This window comes from Etheostoma cragini, chromosome 4 (genome assembly GCF_013103735.1).
Source record: "Etheostoma cragini isolate CJK2018 chromosome 4, CSU_Ecrag_1.0, whole genome shotgun sequence".
Lineage (NCBI taxonomy): Eukaryota > Metazoa > Chordata > Actinopteri > Perciformes > Percidae > Etheostoma > Etheostoma cragini.
Genome location: NC_048410.1, coordinates 16,819,808 through 16,835,544, shown reverse-complemented (window position 1 = coordinate 16,835,544; position 15,737 = coordinate 16,819,808). Strand labels below are relative to the sequence as shown.

At 40.8% G+C, this 15,737-nt stretch overlaps 2 protein-coding genes across 4 annotated transcripts; one reads left to right on the top strand and one right to left on the bottom strand.

The window, feature by feature from the left end:
* The first annotated feature begins 868 nt into the window (after positions 1-868).
* plch2b (phospholipase C, eta 2b) lies at positions 869-10,411 on the top strand. 2 transcript variants are annotated; one of them, XM_034868790.1, is made up of 21 exons: positions 869-1,504; positions 2,508-2,654; positions 3,183-3,426; positions 3,613-3,742; positions 4,685-4,855; positions 5,354-5,447; positions 5,571-5,774; positions 5,870-5,990; positions 6,092-6,263; positions 6,389-6,499; positions 6,588-6,671; positions 6,779-6,870; positions 6,961-7,049; positions 7,151-7,336; positions 7,439-7,546; positions 7,628-7,752; positions 7,856-7,940; positions 8,023-8,169; positions 8,717-8,796; positions 8,885-9,992; positions 10,120-10,411. In XM_034868790.1, exons 1-21 carry the CDS (start codon positions 1,192-1,194, stop codon positions 10,122-10,124), a joined length of 3,816 nt encoding a protein of 1,271 aa, XP_034724681.1. In that variant the 5' UTR covers positions 869-1,191; the 3' UTR covers positions 10,125-10,411. The 2 variants fall into 2 exon arrangements, with proteins under 2 accessions (XP_034724681.1, XP_034724680.1); XM_034868789.1 differs by having other exon boundaries at positions 10,115-10,411.
* On the bottom strand, positions 10,255-15,262 carry si:dkey-183j2.10 (glutamate receptor U1). Of its 2 annotated transcripts, none has more exons than XM_034868822.1 (10): positions 15,120-15,262; positions 14,866-14,951; positions 13,188-13,219; positions 12,930-13,109; positions 12,486-12,709; positions 12,234-12,331; positions 11,877-12,094; positions 11,582-11,801; positions 11,246-11,490; positions 10,255-10,857 (listed from the first exon to the last, which is right to left on the bottom strand). In XM_034868822.1, the coding sequence occupies exons 2-10, from the start codon at positions 14,948-14,950 to the stop codon at positions 10,753-10,755; spliced, it is 1,407 nt and encodes a 468-aa protein (XP_034724713.1). In that variant the 5' UTR covers position 14,951; positions 15,120-15,262; the 3' UTR covers positions 10,255-10,752. The 2 variants fall into 2 exon arrangements, with proteins under 2 accessions (XP_034724713.1, XP_034724712.1); XM_034868821.1 differs by having other exon boundaries at positions 13,188-13,225; positions 15,120-15,254.
* Positions 15,263-15,737: the final 475 nt, after the last annotated feature.

The window sequence follows — 15,737 nt, the reverse complement described above, 5'->3', positions numbered from 1 at the left end:
GCTAAACTAAACATCAGCATGTTTGCATTTTCATTGGGAGCATGTTAGCATGCTGATGTTAGCATTTAGCTCAAAGCATGATGCTCCCTACATAGAGCCACTAACAAGACTGTGCAAAAGGTGTTTGTTTCTTTATCTCAACAGATGAAGAAACAAACACTTTTTGCACATTTTCTAGAAAAGGTTACTATTCTGATTTGGAAAATAGAAACGTTAATAAATTGGTATTTGAAACAGTTTATATATTTAATTAGCATACAACTCATTTTTGGAAAAACACATTAGGCTTACTTTCACAAGGCATATAGTACAAGAGTACAGTCACTCACAAAATAATAACTGCACTTGTATTTATTCTGTGGGCTCAAATTTTCTAAGGAAGTTAAGTGTAAACGTGATGTTGAGAGCATTGGGTCTTAGCCCTTTTTCACAACAGACATGTTGACTTGTCATAGCAGGAAAACGCAGTGTGTTAGGTTACTAATGACATTAACAATGTTAACATTAATGCTAAATGGATGCAAGAGCTCAAACTCATTAGCTCATTATATCGTATTCTGAATATGATATAATAAACATGTTATAAATTGTATGTCACAAAGTTGCCTCTAGAGGGAAATCCTTGCACACAATTGAAGGGTAAATATCTCAAGCTTTTTAATAGCCAAATGCAACATTGTCCTTATCTTACATCATGACACTGTCTAGCCTAAAAGCAGTTTATTAAATCTACTACATATATTCTGTAATGATTAGGACTTCCATGAGTGCAGTAAAAAGAATGTTAGCACTATAATTCCTGTCCCACTCTCTTTCTTCAGAGGCTTACTGGTTGCGTGAAAATCCCTCCATGAAAGCAAGGCTGAAGCCTCACTCAAGGATTACAGCTTGAGGAAGATTTAGTGACTGACACATGTTGCTCTTCTTTCTCTCCGAGCCTTCTATCAGTGCAAACAAATAAATATAGAAGAACCTATGTCTGCAACACTGGATGACTGGAAACAGGATAACAAGGAATGAACCTTCAGGATGGGAATATTATTCCCTGATCCCAGATGGGAAGACTTTAACTGGAAGAAGAGGATATGCTGCATGAGAGAGAAAAATCTAGTTGAAGATCCCAGTAGAGTGAGGCAGGTTAATGTGGTGTGAATGGGACAGGAGAGTTAGACTCAAAAGTACAGCTCAGGGATGAACAACACCCCAGCTATGGCACCTCTGTCTCCAGGGCTGAGTGGCACCCCACCACACTCCTCTCTGTCACCCAAGGAGACCACCTTTCAGTCTTTAGGATCTCTGTCATCAGAAAGGTTTTCCTCCTTGCATGCTAAGGGCTCCTCTCATCAGGCACAACAGGTCTCAAGTTCCTTTAATTCGTCCACCCAGTCCATTATGACCTCTCCAAAACTCTGGCAGAAAGCATCCATCTCAAGACTCGCTGAGGAGTTTTTCTGGATTGGTGGCAGTGTGGTCGCACAGCCGATTTGGAGACTGGGTCAGATAGGTAAGATTGAAGTACTCATTAAAAAATGTCACTTTCAAACAATGCAGAATGTCAACCTGTTCTTTAGCTGAAAAGCCTACAAGCTGCTGCAAACTAAATCAGAATTTTTCCACACATATGGCATGAACATGATAAAAAAACAAGGTAATGTGAGTTTGAAACTTTTACAATTTGTTTCATGTGACTGGCCTGTAACATGTGTGATTGTCCCAATATAACAGAGTAGTGTTGCTGGGAAGGCTGTGAGTAGATAATGGGCATATGGACAGCAGACAATCCTTCAGGATTAGCCTAAATGATGTGCCAGAATGCGTCACACGCATCTGAGCTTTAGATTACACACAAAGGTTACCTGCTATTAGCACACAAAACAAACTACTTCACAATGACCTAAATGTTACAAGATAATTGTTGGCTCCAACATGTTACTTTAATTCAAGCACACACCACTCAAAAGTTTTAAGAACCATCAGCAACGAAAAGTCAGGAGAACTATTTGAATCACAGTGAGGCAACTGATAACTGATGGATTTGTTTTTTTAGACTAAGATCACTTCAGAGTCGTGTATCTTTTCCCTTTTTTCCCTCTCATCATTAACACACATTTACAGCTACTTAAATCCCTGTGTGACGCAGCCTATAATCTCATGAACAAATGCTTGATGGTAAACCTCTGCTTGTCTCTAATGCTTCAGGGATTCATTTGGGTTTGTCATTGGGTTTTCCTGCACACAATCACAAGACATGCACTGCAGAGTTTTGTATTTCACAAATTGTCAAATTGTAAGGCACATTTGATGACTCAACTAGAAAAATTGAAAACTTTAGGCACCAAAGACATAGTATTATAGATTACTGAATATACATTACACTGATTTGACTTTTACAAGCTCCCTCTGCTTTTGGCAGTAAATGGATGCCAATGTGATGATCCCTGCAGATTTTAAGCTTGACAAACCTGATAGGTGATCAATATTATGAGTCTCCTTGTGCTCTCCTGTAGTGGAAAGGTGTATGTGCACCATGCAGACCGGCACTCAGATGACAAAACTAAAGGGGAAGAAGAAAGGACTGGTGCGATTCTTTTACCTGGACGAGCACAAGTCTTGCATCCGGTGGCGGCCCTCCAGAAAACATGACAACGCCAAAAGTGAGCAATCACTACTCTGAATTTTCAATATCTATTTATGCAGCTCTGAATATCTCCAGCTGGTTGTTGTAACTATAAAACCAGTAAACATAACTCACAACAAAAATATTGAATTTCTTTTCTCAACTACTGTTTAAATGAGGATGCACATAAACCTATGGGTGTATCTCTTATCAGTTAACATATCAATAGCTCTTATACCACTGATATCAATGACTTACGACACTTTGGGGAGCAGGCTGTAAGTCAGTGAATAGTTGTCTGTTATACAATGGCTAAGATGTTTTCTGTAAATTAAACATATTATAGGAGTTCACATTTGACCCCTTTGGAGTCAGAAAAGTTGCTTGATATTGTTTGACCTAAGTAACAAAATAAGCCAAAGTTATTTCGAGTAAATGTTGGTTGTTGTTAATTTTCTTTTATTGGTTGTGATGCTGTTCTGAGCCCATAGTTTTTTTCTGTTCCTCCAAGAAGTAACCAAATAATTGAATGATTCCTAGCACATGTCTTAATCATCTGTTACAGTAACTATTGATTCTATCCATGAAGTCTGCGAGGGCAAAAAGTCAGAGATCTTTAGGCGGTACGCAGACAACCGCTTTGACCCAAACTACTGCTTCAGTATTTACTACGGGGAGCGAGTCAAGTCCCTGGACCTGGTCTCCACCAACGCAGAGGAGGCCCGCACCTGGATACACGGGCTGAAATACCTCATGGCTGGCATCAGTGATGAGGACAGTCTGGCCCGGAGGCAGCGCACCCGTGATCAATATCCTTTATTCAGCCTCTCATACACATGTTTAATCCTTTTAATGACTAATTATTACAAATACCGATACATCACCCCTGTTCATACAAATACTAGGTTAACACATCCAATTGTAGAAGACAGAAGAACACACATGAAGTGACCTGATCGTGATCCTTGTAGTTTCCTCCTTAACTGCAGCCTCACATGGTTACAGCAGACTTTCTCTGAGGCCGACAAAAATGGAGATGGCACCTTGAGCATTGGAGAGGTTCACCAGCTGCTTCACAAACTCAATGTGAATTTACCCAAGCAGAAAGTCAGGCAGATGTTTCAAGTAAGACTTACATATCTACAAAGGTTGATTACGCCAGCTGCCAAAAATGTAATGAACATGACCCACCGTCAAATCTGCCCCATCTTTTTGTATATTTAGTTATAGACTATCACTAATGTGTCCTTACCTGAAGATGCTGCTGTATTCAATTGTGGCGTCATGGCTACAAAACAGAATTCACATTGAGTTTAACTGATACCTTAATTGATGGCGCTATTTTCGAAATATACAGCTAAATTAACTAACAAGACTCACAGCCATGCCAACAGCTCGGGGAAGCTGTGCACAACCACAGAAATGCTGTGCGCTAAATGCTGCCATGCTGACAATGACAAAGTTAACATGTTGGTGTTTAGCGGGTATTTTTAGCATGGCGTCCAAAAATTCCGAATAACCAAAGTCAGTAGGATCCATCCTCTGTGCACCATGAATGTATGTACAAAATTCCATGGCAATCCAGACGACACTTATTTAGATAGTTTAGTCTGGACCAAAGTATTGCCTGCACATGAAAAAAAAATAGGCTTAGCATCGACGCACAAACTGCTTAAACACTTTTTTTCTTTAAATAAAAATGAACACAAAGCATTAGCAAGACCGGACAAATGTGCATGTGTGTATGTATGTCTGTATGGTATTTTGGCAGGACAGTGCAGGAGAGTGCCACAAGAAGGCCAGTGGGCCACTGAACAGATTGCTTTACTTTTACTGCAGTAGTTCTCTAGATCAGTAGCTAACTGTCCTCCTCTCCTGATGGTGATAGTCTCTGTGAACGAGCTCCATCATGTCTGATTGGGATAGAGATACATATATCCTTTAGATGGGTCTATGGTGGTTGGCTACATATTTTATTTGACTGGGTGGTTATCTTAAATCCCACACATAGTGAGAGAGCCGTTTCTTGCTTGTATTTCATTTCATTATTTTTGTTGTTGTCTGCAGGAAGCAGACACAGATGACAACCAGGGATCTCTGGGCTTTGAAGAATTTTGTTTGTTCTACAAGATGATTTCCACACGCAGAGACCTCTACTTGATAATGATCACTTACAGCAATCAGAAAGAAGTCCTGGATCTTCACGACCTTGCACGCTTTCTTGAAAACGAACAGAAGGTACAAACAAGCTGTAAAAAGATTCATGCCAATTCTTTGCACTTGTGTGTATTTATTAAACCTATCATACTTAAGATTTTCATTAAATCAAACCCCATTGTTTACAGTATTCATGTTCAGCATTTCAACGTATTATGTTACTGTGTTCTATAATCGGCAGATTTCATTGTTGGTGGCGGACAATCTGTGCATGTAATCCAGTATTACTCTTTTTAATTTTGTCTAATTGATGTCAGTCTAGCTGTATAGGATTTTAACAGATAACAGATTTAAAATAATTGATAAAACTGATAAACAGGACAATTCAGGTTACGTGGCACAACTGCGCAGTGCAAGACACAAATACAAATGCAATTTAATAAAAGGCGTTAAGCTTTAAGCCTCCAAAAAACTGTAAAAGACCATTCTAACTTCACAATAACTTCTGAAATCGACTTTGTGTAAAATATCATATCAGGTAAACCAAAAATGACATTCCGGATGTTGTTTTATTTGCAGATGCGAGGTTTGGTCAAAGAGTATCTAGTTGACATAGTGGCTAAATTTGAGCCCTGTCCTGAGAACCTGCAGCGTATGGTGCTGGGTATTGATGGTATGGTGAACTTGCTAATAACAGCTTATTTAACATTGCATCAATAACATCACATATATCACTTGGACCAACATGACATGAACACACAAATAATACATGTGTTATGAAACTTTCTTTCTTCAGGTTTTACCAACTACTTAAGGAGCCCTGCAGGTGACATCTTCAACCCCGATCACAATCAGGTGAACCAGGACATGACGCAGCCTCTAAATAACTACTTCATTGCCACCTCACACAACACCTACCTGACAGGAGACCAGCTGCTCTCTCAGTCTCGAGTGGAAATGTATGCCTATGTTCTCCAGGCCGGCTGTCGCTGTGTTGAGGGTAAAAGCCTGAAAAACCAGAACTTCAGCTCTCTTCACTGGGATTTGATGACATGATGACATTAACTCTTTTGTTCTGTCCTCCTCTTTTCTCAGTGGACTGCTGGGACGGGCCTGACGGGGAGCCCATTATTCATCACGGCTACACCTTGACATCCAAAATTCTTTTTAAAGATGTCATTGAGACAATAAATAAATATGCCTTCACAAAATCACCGTAAGTGCTTCTGGGTCCTGATACTGATGTGTTTTGTCAAGCTTTCACAATAAAAAAGCATCAGACATGCAGCTCAAGTGTCATCACGTCACACTCCCCAGGTACCCAGTGATTTTGTCAATAGAGAACCACTGCACTGTGCCTCAGCAGAAAAAGATGGCTGAGTATCTGAGAGAGGTGCTACAGGACAAACTGGATCTGTCCAGTGTCAACGTAAATGAATGCAAGAAGCTGCCTTCCCCTGAGATCCTGAAAGGGAAAATTTTAGTTAAGGTAAAATTGTTTTAGCAGTATGTGATGCCAGTTGCTGCTCAAGGATACTCAACCAAAACACACGATCACACCACTATCACACAAAGCCTTATAATATTCAGTACTTTTTTAAACTTGTTTTCCAGGGGAAAAAGCTTCCAGCAAACCTTGATCCTGATGCAGAGGAGGGTGATGTGTCTGATGAGGACACTGGTGATGAGGAAGTGGAGGAAGAAGATAATGATGATATCACACAGGCAAATTAAACATAGATAGAAAGACAGATATATAGATAAATAGATAGATAAACATATAGTAATTATGCATTATGTTTGACTGTTTCAGGAAGGGAATATTTTTACCTCTACTAATAAAACCAAAAAGAAGAGCCGATTCGGCAGATCGATCATGAGGAGCTTCAAACGAAAGGTCAGCCCTTTGCTTATTTTCTTAACCCATTTTTATTTTTATATAACCCTACCTGCTGTACACCCCGGCAGCCATCAGAAAAACAGCAAATGATGCATTTTTTTCAGAGGAAAAAGGGAATCCGAGTGAAAAATAAGACAATGTCCGATGGCGAGTCAGACCACAGCAAGGAGAGGACACAAATTGTTTACCATCCCAAGTAAGATTAGTCATTACATTAATTAGTTTAAGCAATACTACTAGTTCCAATGGTTACACTTGTACTGTTTTTCTACAACTCTCCATACAGGAAGAGGAAAACAATGAGGTTGTCCCGAGCTCTGTCTGACCTGGTCAAGTATACAAAATCTGTCCATGTGCATGACATAGAAACACAAGGTAAAGGGTTATCCTTGCATGTTTTTATCACATGCATGATCCTAATGTTCATCATATATTTTAGGAATGGATGTTTGATAATATTTTTTCCTATCTGGTAGCATTTTTCAACAGCTGGCAGGTATCATCCCTTAATGAGACTGTCATGAACCAGATCATACAGCTAAAGCCAGGGGAGTTGGTCCGTTTCAACCAACGCCAACTTCTAAGAGTCTACCCGTCCAACTACAGAGTGGACTCAAGCAACTTCAACCCACAACCCTACTGGAACACAGGATGCCATATGGGTAAGACAGTCACAGTAAACTGCAAAACTGCCTTCTTCAAAAATATGAGAGGTACGTTTAGTATTGCAGCAGCTTTTCATTTATGTATATGTTTCATTTTAGTTGCAATGAATTATCAAACAGAGGGCCGTATGCTAGAACTTAACCGAGCCAAGTTTTCAAGCAATGGAAACTGTGGATATATTCTGAGGCCTAAGTGCATGTGTAAAGGTATGTGCAGATACAGATTGTGCAGTGTTAATGGCGAATGTCTGTGCAGGGGTAGTCAATTTTTTTGTTTTTTTTCCTCAGCTGCCTTTAACCCCATGTTAGAGGATCCTCTACCAGGACATAGAAAGACTCAGTTGGTGCTGAAGATCATCAGCGGACAGCAGCTCCCTAAACCTAAAGACTCCATGTTTGGGGACAGAGGAGAGGTAAATGTGCTGCATACATCATCTATTATTGAAACACCAGACAAAGCTTTTATAAAGATATGTTTTTTGAATTCCATTTTTGGTAATTTCTTTCTACTTCCAGATTATCGATCCCTTTGTTGAGGTTGAGATAATCGGCCTTAACGTTGATTATTCAAAGCAGCAGACCAGGGTGGTGGATGATAATGGTATGCCCCATCTCATAATCTCATGACAGAGAGTTAACTTTCCAGTTTTTCTGATTGTGTAACTTCCCTTTAACTCGTTCAGGTTTCAACCCGATGTGGGAGGAGACTCTCGTCTTTAACATTCTAATGCCTCAGATTGCCCTGGTGCGTTTCCAAGTGTGGGATCACGACCCTATTGGACGAGATTTCATTGGACAGAGGACTGTTGCTTTCAGAAGTATGATGCCAGGTAGATTACATGATGAGAATTGTTATGAACACTCCAGAGTTTGCACAGAGTAAGACGTTTTGGGAAATATGCTCATTGCACAGAGTTAGAGAAGAAGATTGATATCACCATCATGTGCCAGATTAATAAGGCTGCAGAATCACAACATAAACCCTGGAAACAGGAAGGGACAGATTGCCTGGCTCTTTCCAAAACTAAAAAAGAAATCTGCCTATACCAGCACCATTAAAACTCACTAACTACTCGTGCTCTGAGCTATGTTGGGTGACGTTACTTCTTGTTGACGTTCAAAGTATTTTCAAACAAAACGAGACAAGCTCACCCCTCCCTTCTCCTCTTCCTGTCCCCTCCCCCTCCCTTCTGTGCACTAAACCCCCCCAACCCAATCACAACTTGTTCATTTGTGTGCAGATCAAACAAACAAGACATAAGATGTTAACATGCAAACTCCCGACAAGAAAGCAAATAAGCATATTTTCCAAAATGCAAAACTATTTGTTTAACATGAATAAAATGTATTAACATGATTGTTTATGCAACTGTGTAGGTTATCGGCACGTGTACCTGGAGGGGATGGCGGACTCATCCATCTTTGTTCATGTTGCTATCAACGATGTAACAGGAAAGGTAAGCTTTTCTGAATGAACTCACATATTTAATTTCAGCTTCATCCAACAACTTCATCTTTAAACCTTCGGTGTCCTTCGTGAAACAGATCAAACCCACAAATGCGGTCCAGGCAGCCAAAAAACACATCCAAAAAGCAGCCCAGAAGCATATGAAGGGTCCACAAAGGCAGCCTTCACTAGACTTCTCTGTCCAGTCCTCAGAAGATGGACGAGCACTGTTCTTCCGCAAGGATCTGGATACCATTTCTCAGGACAGCAGGAATGGAGAAATGTTTCCTCTGGTACAAGGGTCAGCAGCAGCCAAGGCTGCCATCCACAAAGGGGCCATGAGTGAACCAGCGAGACGAGCTCACAAAGTTAAAATTCATGAACCACCAGAGACACGGAGAGGGATCTTCAGTCGGATGTCCTCCACTGACTCCCAACACAGGGGGACTGCTCCCTGGGCCAGAGCAGATAGCTTTGATCACGAAACCTCACCCCAGGCTTCTTGTCCTGATGGTCTTGCTCCTGACAGTCGAAATCCAATTCCAGAAGAGTTGGAGAATGAAACTGATGGACCACCAGAGTCAACCTGTGCTGGGCAGGAGAAGGTTCAGACGTCTGAACCACAGCAGCCTGAAGATTCTGAGGAATTACCAACAGAACCAGAACCAGACAAAGCAATTGCCATTGAACCTGAGCAACCAACGCAAACTCAAAGTCTGACTGATTCAGTCCCTCAGCCTCAGCTTCAGCCCGTGCCGCAGCATCTGCTGCAGCATGAAGCCAAATCCTCTCCACTTATGTCTCCACCATCACCTGCCAGGATTAGACGGACCTTAGCCGCTTTAGCCACAACCCAATCGTCCACCCCAATGCAAACAAGGGCCCGCTCACGCAGTTGCCCTCGAAAACCAACTAGCTCTCCCCAGACGCCGATGGTGAACCGCAAGCCTGCTTTCCACTGGCAGACACAGCATGCACAAAAATACAACAGCTGCAGCAGCCAGGTGAGGCCTATCCCCAACGGCCTCTGTCTGTCTGACAGAACATCCAGCAGCAGTGACGGCAGCACTGACAGCCTGGAGTTTGTGCCCTCTTGTGTGCCATCCGGAGCAGAGCAACGTGAGGGCACGCTGCAGAGGGAGATGAAGGCCCTTTTTGACCAGAGGATGAGAGAGATCCACTGTAAATCGCCACTTTTTCTAAATGGTGAGTCACAGATTATGTGTGATACACATTTGCAAAATTAAAACAAAAATAACTACAGATACGGACCTAAAGTGGTTGTATTAAGTCTTGGCTTTTGTTTTTATTGTATTTTTTTCTTTTAAATTAGACTGATGACTTCAACGTGTCAACATGGTCCTTCAGAAGACATTGAAAAAAAGTAACAACACAACCACAAAAAGGAGTCGTGGGAGAAAGAAGTTCAGATTTTCTATCTAGATCACTAGTAAGACACACAGAATTACACAATTAGACACTTTTTATTATTATAGGCCCGCTGTTATGTTTACAAACAACACAGTTTTTATGCATGAAATAGTTTTTGAATGTTTTTGTTGAAATCATGTCATTGCCAACTGTACAAAACAGTGTGATGCAGTCAGAAAGAAGTAACAGTAAACTAATGCAAAACCAAGTACATTAGCACTATTTGTTAGTTTATTGTCATTTTAATAATTATTTTCTATAATACTTTACTATGTTTGCTTTTTCATTGAATTTGTAGCGTACGTACTTGCAAATCAATTAATTGATTATTTTAATAAAATGTGAGCTTTTTTATCTTGAAATGTAATATTGTTTATTTTCTATCTGATCTCTACTAGTAAGAAAGTTCAAAACCTACAATTAAGTCAATGCCTCTGTCAAATGTGAGAACAAATTCTATCAAACAGCTATCAAACCAAACACTTTCAAAGTTAAATGTTCAGACTTGTTCAAACTACACGGTTGTAGGATGTTTCTATGCTTTTTCTTTATCTTTGTCTACATTTTCTTGGGGTTTGTTTGCATTGCGGGTCCTCAAGCGCAGACTCAGTTCCTCAGTAAGCACGGAGCAACAGGATTTCTGCAGAAAGGACATATGAATATAAACAGAAATGAAAAAAAATCAATTCAATAATATGTTGATATATTTTATGTAAACATGCTTGTGTGGATGAGAGTGTGACTTTATCAGTCTGCTTGTGTCCTCTGCATTTTGTTCTCCAGTTGAACCAACTGGTAATTGACATGCTTGCTTTGAACTGTAACAGATTGTTTTGTCATTAAATGGTTAAGCAAATGTCACAGTCTTTCAGGCTTATGAAACAGCTTAAAAGGATTTTTGGGATACACACGAATAACACTATGGAGCAAAACGCAAGGCTGTTTGGTTTAGTTTCCAAAAATTTAGACATGGATGATTATTTTCACTTGACTGAAGTGATGTGATTTGAAAATGCACTTGCACAGACCTTCTGCTCAGCTGCTCTTCTGCGACTTTTGGAGGTGAGCTCCAGGACAGCCAGCAGTGCTCCCAGCCCCAGGCCAAGGGAGAGAACCAGAAACATCCCCTTCAGGCTGTGCTGATGCACAACTGAAGACTTGGCCTTGTCTGCTACGCAGCTGCTGGCCCACCACTTGCTTCGCAGGTAAGCCAGCTCCCCTGCCTCGCTCAGCTGTAGGATTGCCACGCTGAGGTTCTTTATGATGGGGGAGCCTTGAGGAAATTGATTCTTTTATTGTTTATTATTTATTTACTGTTTAAATTGTTTTTTTTTTGTATGAGTTTTCAAAATGAGTAACCTCACCTAGGCTGGCAGCAATGCTGTATCCCCTCATTCCAATGACTTCATGTGCTCTGACCAGCTCACAATGGCGTGCTACTGCCAAGTCCAAAGAAACAGACTCTCCAATGAAGGCAAAGTTTCCCTCTTTTGCACGCTGGACCCCTTCGTCCATAGATGACACAAAACTCTTAGTTCTCTCCATGTGTTCATAGATCCTGCGGTACACTGGATTGTTTGAATTCTGCATGAAGGAAAAAAAATGAATTAGAGAAACATCAGTGAGACGGGGGATCCGTAAGTGGTCCAATGTCTCTACCTTGAAAAAGGCAAGGGTGGAAGAGCCAGCCAAACAACCATACTCAATCGTGTCCTGATTGGCTAAGTCCTCAAACCCTTTCACTGTCAGGTGAGTGGACTCAGAGGTCTTAGAGGAGCTGAGGTTGGAGAAATAACAAGCCAGGAGGACAATGGTAAATAACCACCAGCTGCAGCAGATGACACGTCCTGAAAGAGCTTTGGGGTGTGGGCCAGCACCTGGCAACACAAAGAGAGTACAGTGAAATGAGATGTCTCAAGCAAAGAAGGACATTTCTGGAAAAGATACCAATCATCAAATTCATTATTGCCAGTCTCATTTGATGGAACACAACAAGGGTCTGGTTTTGCTGTTTACCTTGTAGAGTCAGAGCTCCAGCTGTGTACCACAGACTGTGGAGGAGGCTGAATCCGTTCTGCTCATTCTGGGGCTGACTCCACTCACATGGGCTGAGTCTGCATTTGCATACAAATACAAATACCATATTAATGTGACCGCAACCAAAAGGGTTCCACTGCCAGCAGAAATGTAAAAATATCCAAATCATACTTCAAATCTGACAGCACATCAGTAAATCAGACATCGTTTTGTCCTACTTGCATCACCAACCTGGCAACTACAAAGATGCATGCAGCGGTCCCCAAGTAGGCAATGAGAATGCCGACCCAGGTCTCGGCTGTAAAGGGGGAAAGGAACTCAAAGAAGCCTGTTCCCTCAGAGATGTCCTTCCTCAGCAGGATGCTGATTCCTGTCTGCATGAATGGTTTGGTCATCCCCACCACTTTCTCCCGAGCTGCAGTGAGAGTCAGCGGAGCAATCGCGAGGTCGGCCTCCTGTGGGGAACACATAAATACTTGCTGTACATTAAAAGAAACTCCTCAATGAATTAAAGAGATTCTAACTGCACCAACAACCCTGTTGATATTGTTCACAACACACATTTACTGATTTTTAATGTATCGGTTGTTATTCACAGATGCCAACAAGGTATTTAAGTTCCGGAATGGTTGGCTGCACTTTGTCCACTTCAAATATAAGTTTTCATGCACTCACCCCTCTCACCACCTCTCCAATCATCCCATTCCAGTTCCCGTTGTCATCCTGTCTGCCGTATGAAGCATCCCTCACCAGCTGCACTTTGTAATTGAAGCCCAGTTTCTTGGCTAATTCAGACAGCAGGTCCATGCAAAAGCCTTCCAGTTGTGTGCCTTTCGACATTGCATATGGTTCTTGCTAAAAGAAAATATTTCAAAAGGTAATCAGTGAATTGTGTATTTACCACTATTAAGGGCTTGAAACAAATTACTATACCTTAATTGTTGTGATTCTCATCTCCGATTGCACTGATGTTAAGGGGGGAGAGTAAAGAACACGTTAATAACACAATAACTTCAAGAAACAAGCACCGTTCATTGCCCTTATGTAAACTGGGAAGTTATGGAGATGTGAGAGGGAAGAAATCAGTGGTTCTCAACCAGGGGGTCGGGACCTCTGCAAAGGGTCTTCAGATGAATCTAAGTGGTCGTCAAATCATTACCAGGATAAGAAAGAAAAATGTTTTCTTTTGAAATACTGGATATTTTTACCTCTTCAGGCCTCTAAAAATCCTTTAAACATTTACCCTTTGGTTGAACTGAACACAGCTAATGTCCACAGTAAGGCAAGAACCTGTGATGAGGGGTCACAAGTATTGGTTCAATTTAGCTCAAAGCTAAAGACTGTTCCTACATTCAGCCTTGCAAAGCAGATAGCGTAGCTGTAAACACTTCTTAACATGATTTTTACCAGCTCAGTTGTTCTGTTTTGATATGCATCTAATGTAAAATGTAGGTGATGTCAATGTTGCTTTGCCCTTTATTATGTGGTGGAAAGTTAAAAATATACAATAATAAAGGAATCTTTTGGCTCCTGTGGCCCATCCGTGAGCCACCCCAGGCTGACTTGGTACACACTTTGGGAACCACTATTTTGAATATACAAGTGTGTATAATTTGTCTTGACTATGACAAGTGAGAAAGCTAATTTTTCTAGTGAGAAAAATTGATGGTCATACATTAGAGTAGTTTAGAGTGGAGTTCTTCATTTTGACTGACACGTTTTTCACGGCTACATTTAGAAGAATCAAAGAACCCTTTGTGCATTGGCCATTTTCAGACTTTACTCTGACATGCAGAGATGTCTGAGATGAACTTTGGGGCGCTTGTATTAACCTTCTAGTCACAACTGGTTTCCGGTATCCTAGAGATCTGGCCACTCTCCTCTCCTACATGAAATCAGTTTGCACACCACAATCTATTTAGAGCACTGTTTTAATTCATAGAGTCTCAATGCCGTGGCACTGTGAGATGGGAGGGAAGTCAAAGAGTATCAAAAGCCTCGATTCAGGCCAAGGCCTTGGGGATCCATCACCACAGGGTGATCCTGACAACCATCAGATCCTCCTTTTCAAAAGATGACACGTATACAAGCTCTTCAAGGCTTTTTGGCCACTCTGAGACACAAGGCCTTTGTTTGCTCCATAGAGTTGATTTATTACCGTTTTTTCTGAGAGTGTCAACTGGCTTGCTTCCCTTTCTGTTTTTCTACAAGAGTTGGACAGGATGTGGCGCTACACTTTGATATTGATCCCAGCTGACTGTTTATGTATTCACGCCTGTCAAGCCTGGGAAATTTCTACCAAATCCAGCAGTGAGAACGTGAAGAATTTGGCAGGGAAAAAAGCAAGCTGTCACCACACTGAATTACAAATGCAGTGACCGGGTCAAAAATTACAATATCGGTGTAAAGAGACAAGACAAACTCTTCCAACATTATCAATCAGACCAACTTCAATGCACACTCAGATACTTTCACCATGGTTTGAGGTTTCAAATTAAAATTAGTGTTATCTAACAAGTCTGGCTACCTGCTATGTTGATTTGATGTGTCAGTATTATTTCTGCAAAGTGCAAACCTTTGATTAAAAAAATAAATAAAAATAGTTCCTTACCTGCAGTGCACACTCCAATGTTCAGGAAAACCCCAACAGACAATACAAAAAAGCCAAACAGCATCCTGATTATCCTGATTTGCATCCTACAAGTGATTAAATAAGACACGTAGTAGTTGGTTGTGCATTAGAGGAATCATATGGATAAATTTAAATACACCTTTCTTAAAAGGCAAATATCAATTAAATCAACATATTTAATAGTGCCAGAGACAATCATTGAGAAGAGTAGATATGATGGCTGTCCATACTACCTGACAAGAGACCAAGATGTGGCTTCTGGATTGGCACCACACACTTCCGACAGACCCTAGTTAGCTTGACTGTGATGCAGTGTGATCTGAAGTTTTTCAGATTCAAATGTCTTAAGACAGCTAGCGAAGTTTTGGGGGTGGAGAAAGTGGAAGAATGTTAAGGGGTGGGAATAAGCAGCATGAGGTACAAACATATAGCTTCCACTGTGGAACAGTGGAACTTGGTATAAGTGGGTACTTGTACTAAAATTTACTTTAAATAAAATCTTAATAATATGAAAGAATAACACGATCTTGTTAAAGAACAGTAACATTAAACATGTAGTGAAACTGAGTATGACAGGTTATGGGATATTTGCATTACATGTGAACACATATTGTAATGTAAATATATGTCATATTTGAAGCTCCTGAAGCTGGAAGTAGCTGTCATTCACTGTATATTAGACTTACAGACAGCTATACATAAAGTATATTTAGAAAGAAAGTCATTCTTTGAGTAGAAGTGTTGCTACCCGGGCAATAAACATATTAGCCAGTGAATTTCAATGTTATGTGTGTATTAGATTTCTTTTGAGGGGGTGCAAGCTCAGCATACAAAGGTTAACAAGCTGTAAC

What these genes read in the sequence shown, in the direction of transcription:
- si:dkey-183j2.10 (XM_034868821.1), bottom strand. Translation starts at nt 14,950, where the DNA reads ATGCAAATCAGGATAATCAGGATGCTGTTTGGCTTTTTTGTATTGTCT. An exon ending in TTGGAGAGGTGGTGAGAGGG is followed by an intron (nt 12,710 to 12,929) that starts GTGAGTGCATGA and finishes TGTTCCCCACAG; the next exon opens with GAGGCCGACCTCGCGATTGC. An exon ending in GAAGAGCAGCTGAGCAGAAG is followed by an intron (nt 10,858 to 11,245) that starts GTCTGTGCAAGT and finishes TCCTTTCTGCAG; the next exon opens with AAATCCTGTTGCTCCGTGCT.
- plch2b (XM_034868790.1), top strand. Translation starts at nt 1,192, where the DNA reads ATGAACAACACCCCAGCTATGGCACCTCTGTCTCCAGGGCTGAGTGGC. An exon ending in TATGGTGCTGGGTATTGATG is followed by an intron (nt 5,448 to 5,570) that starts GTATGGTGAACT and finishes TTCTTTCTTCAG; the next exon opens with GTTTTACCAACTACTTAAGG. An exon ending in TGAGGAGCTTCAAACGAAAG is followed by an intron (nt 6,672 to 6,778) that starts GTCAGCCCTTTG and finishes CATTTTTTTCAG; the next exon opens with AGGAAAAAGGGAATCCGAGT.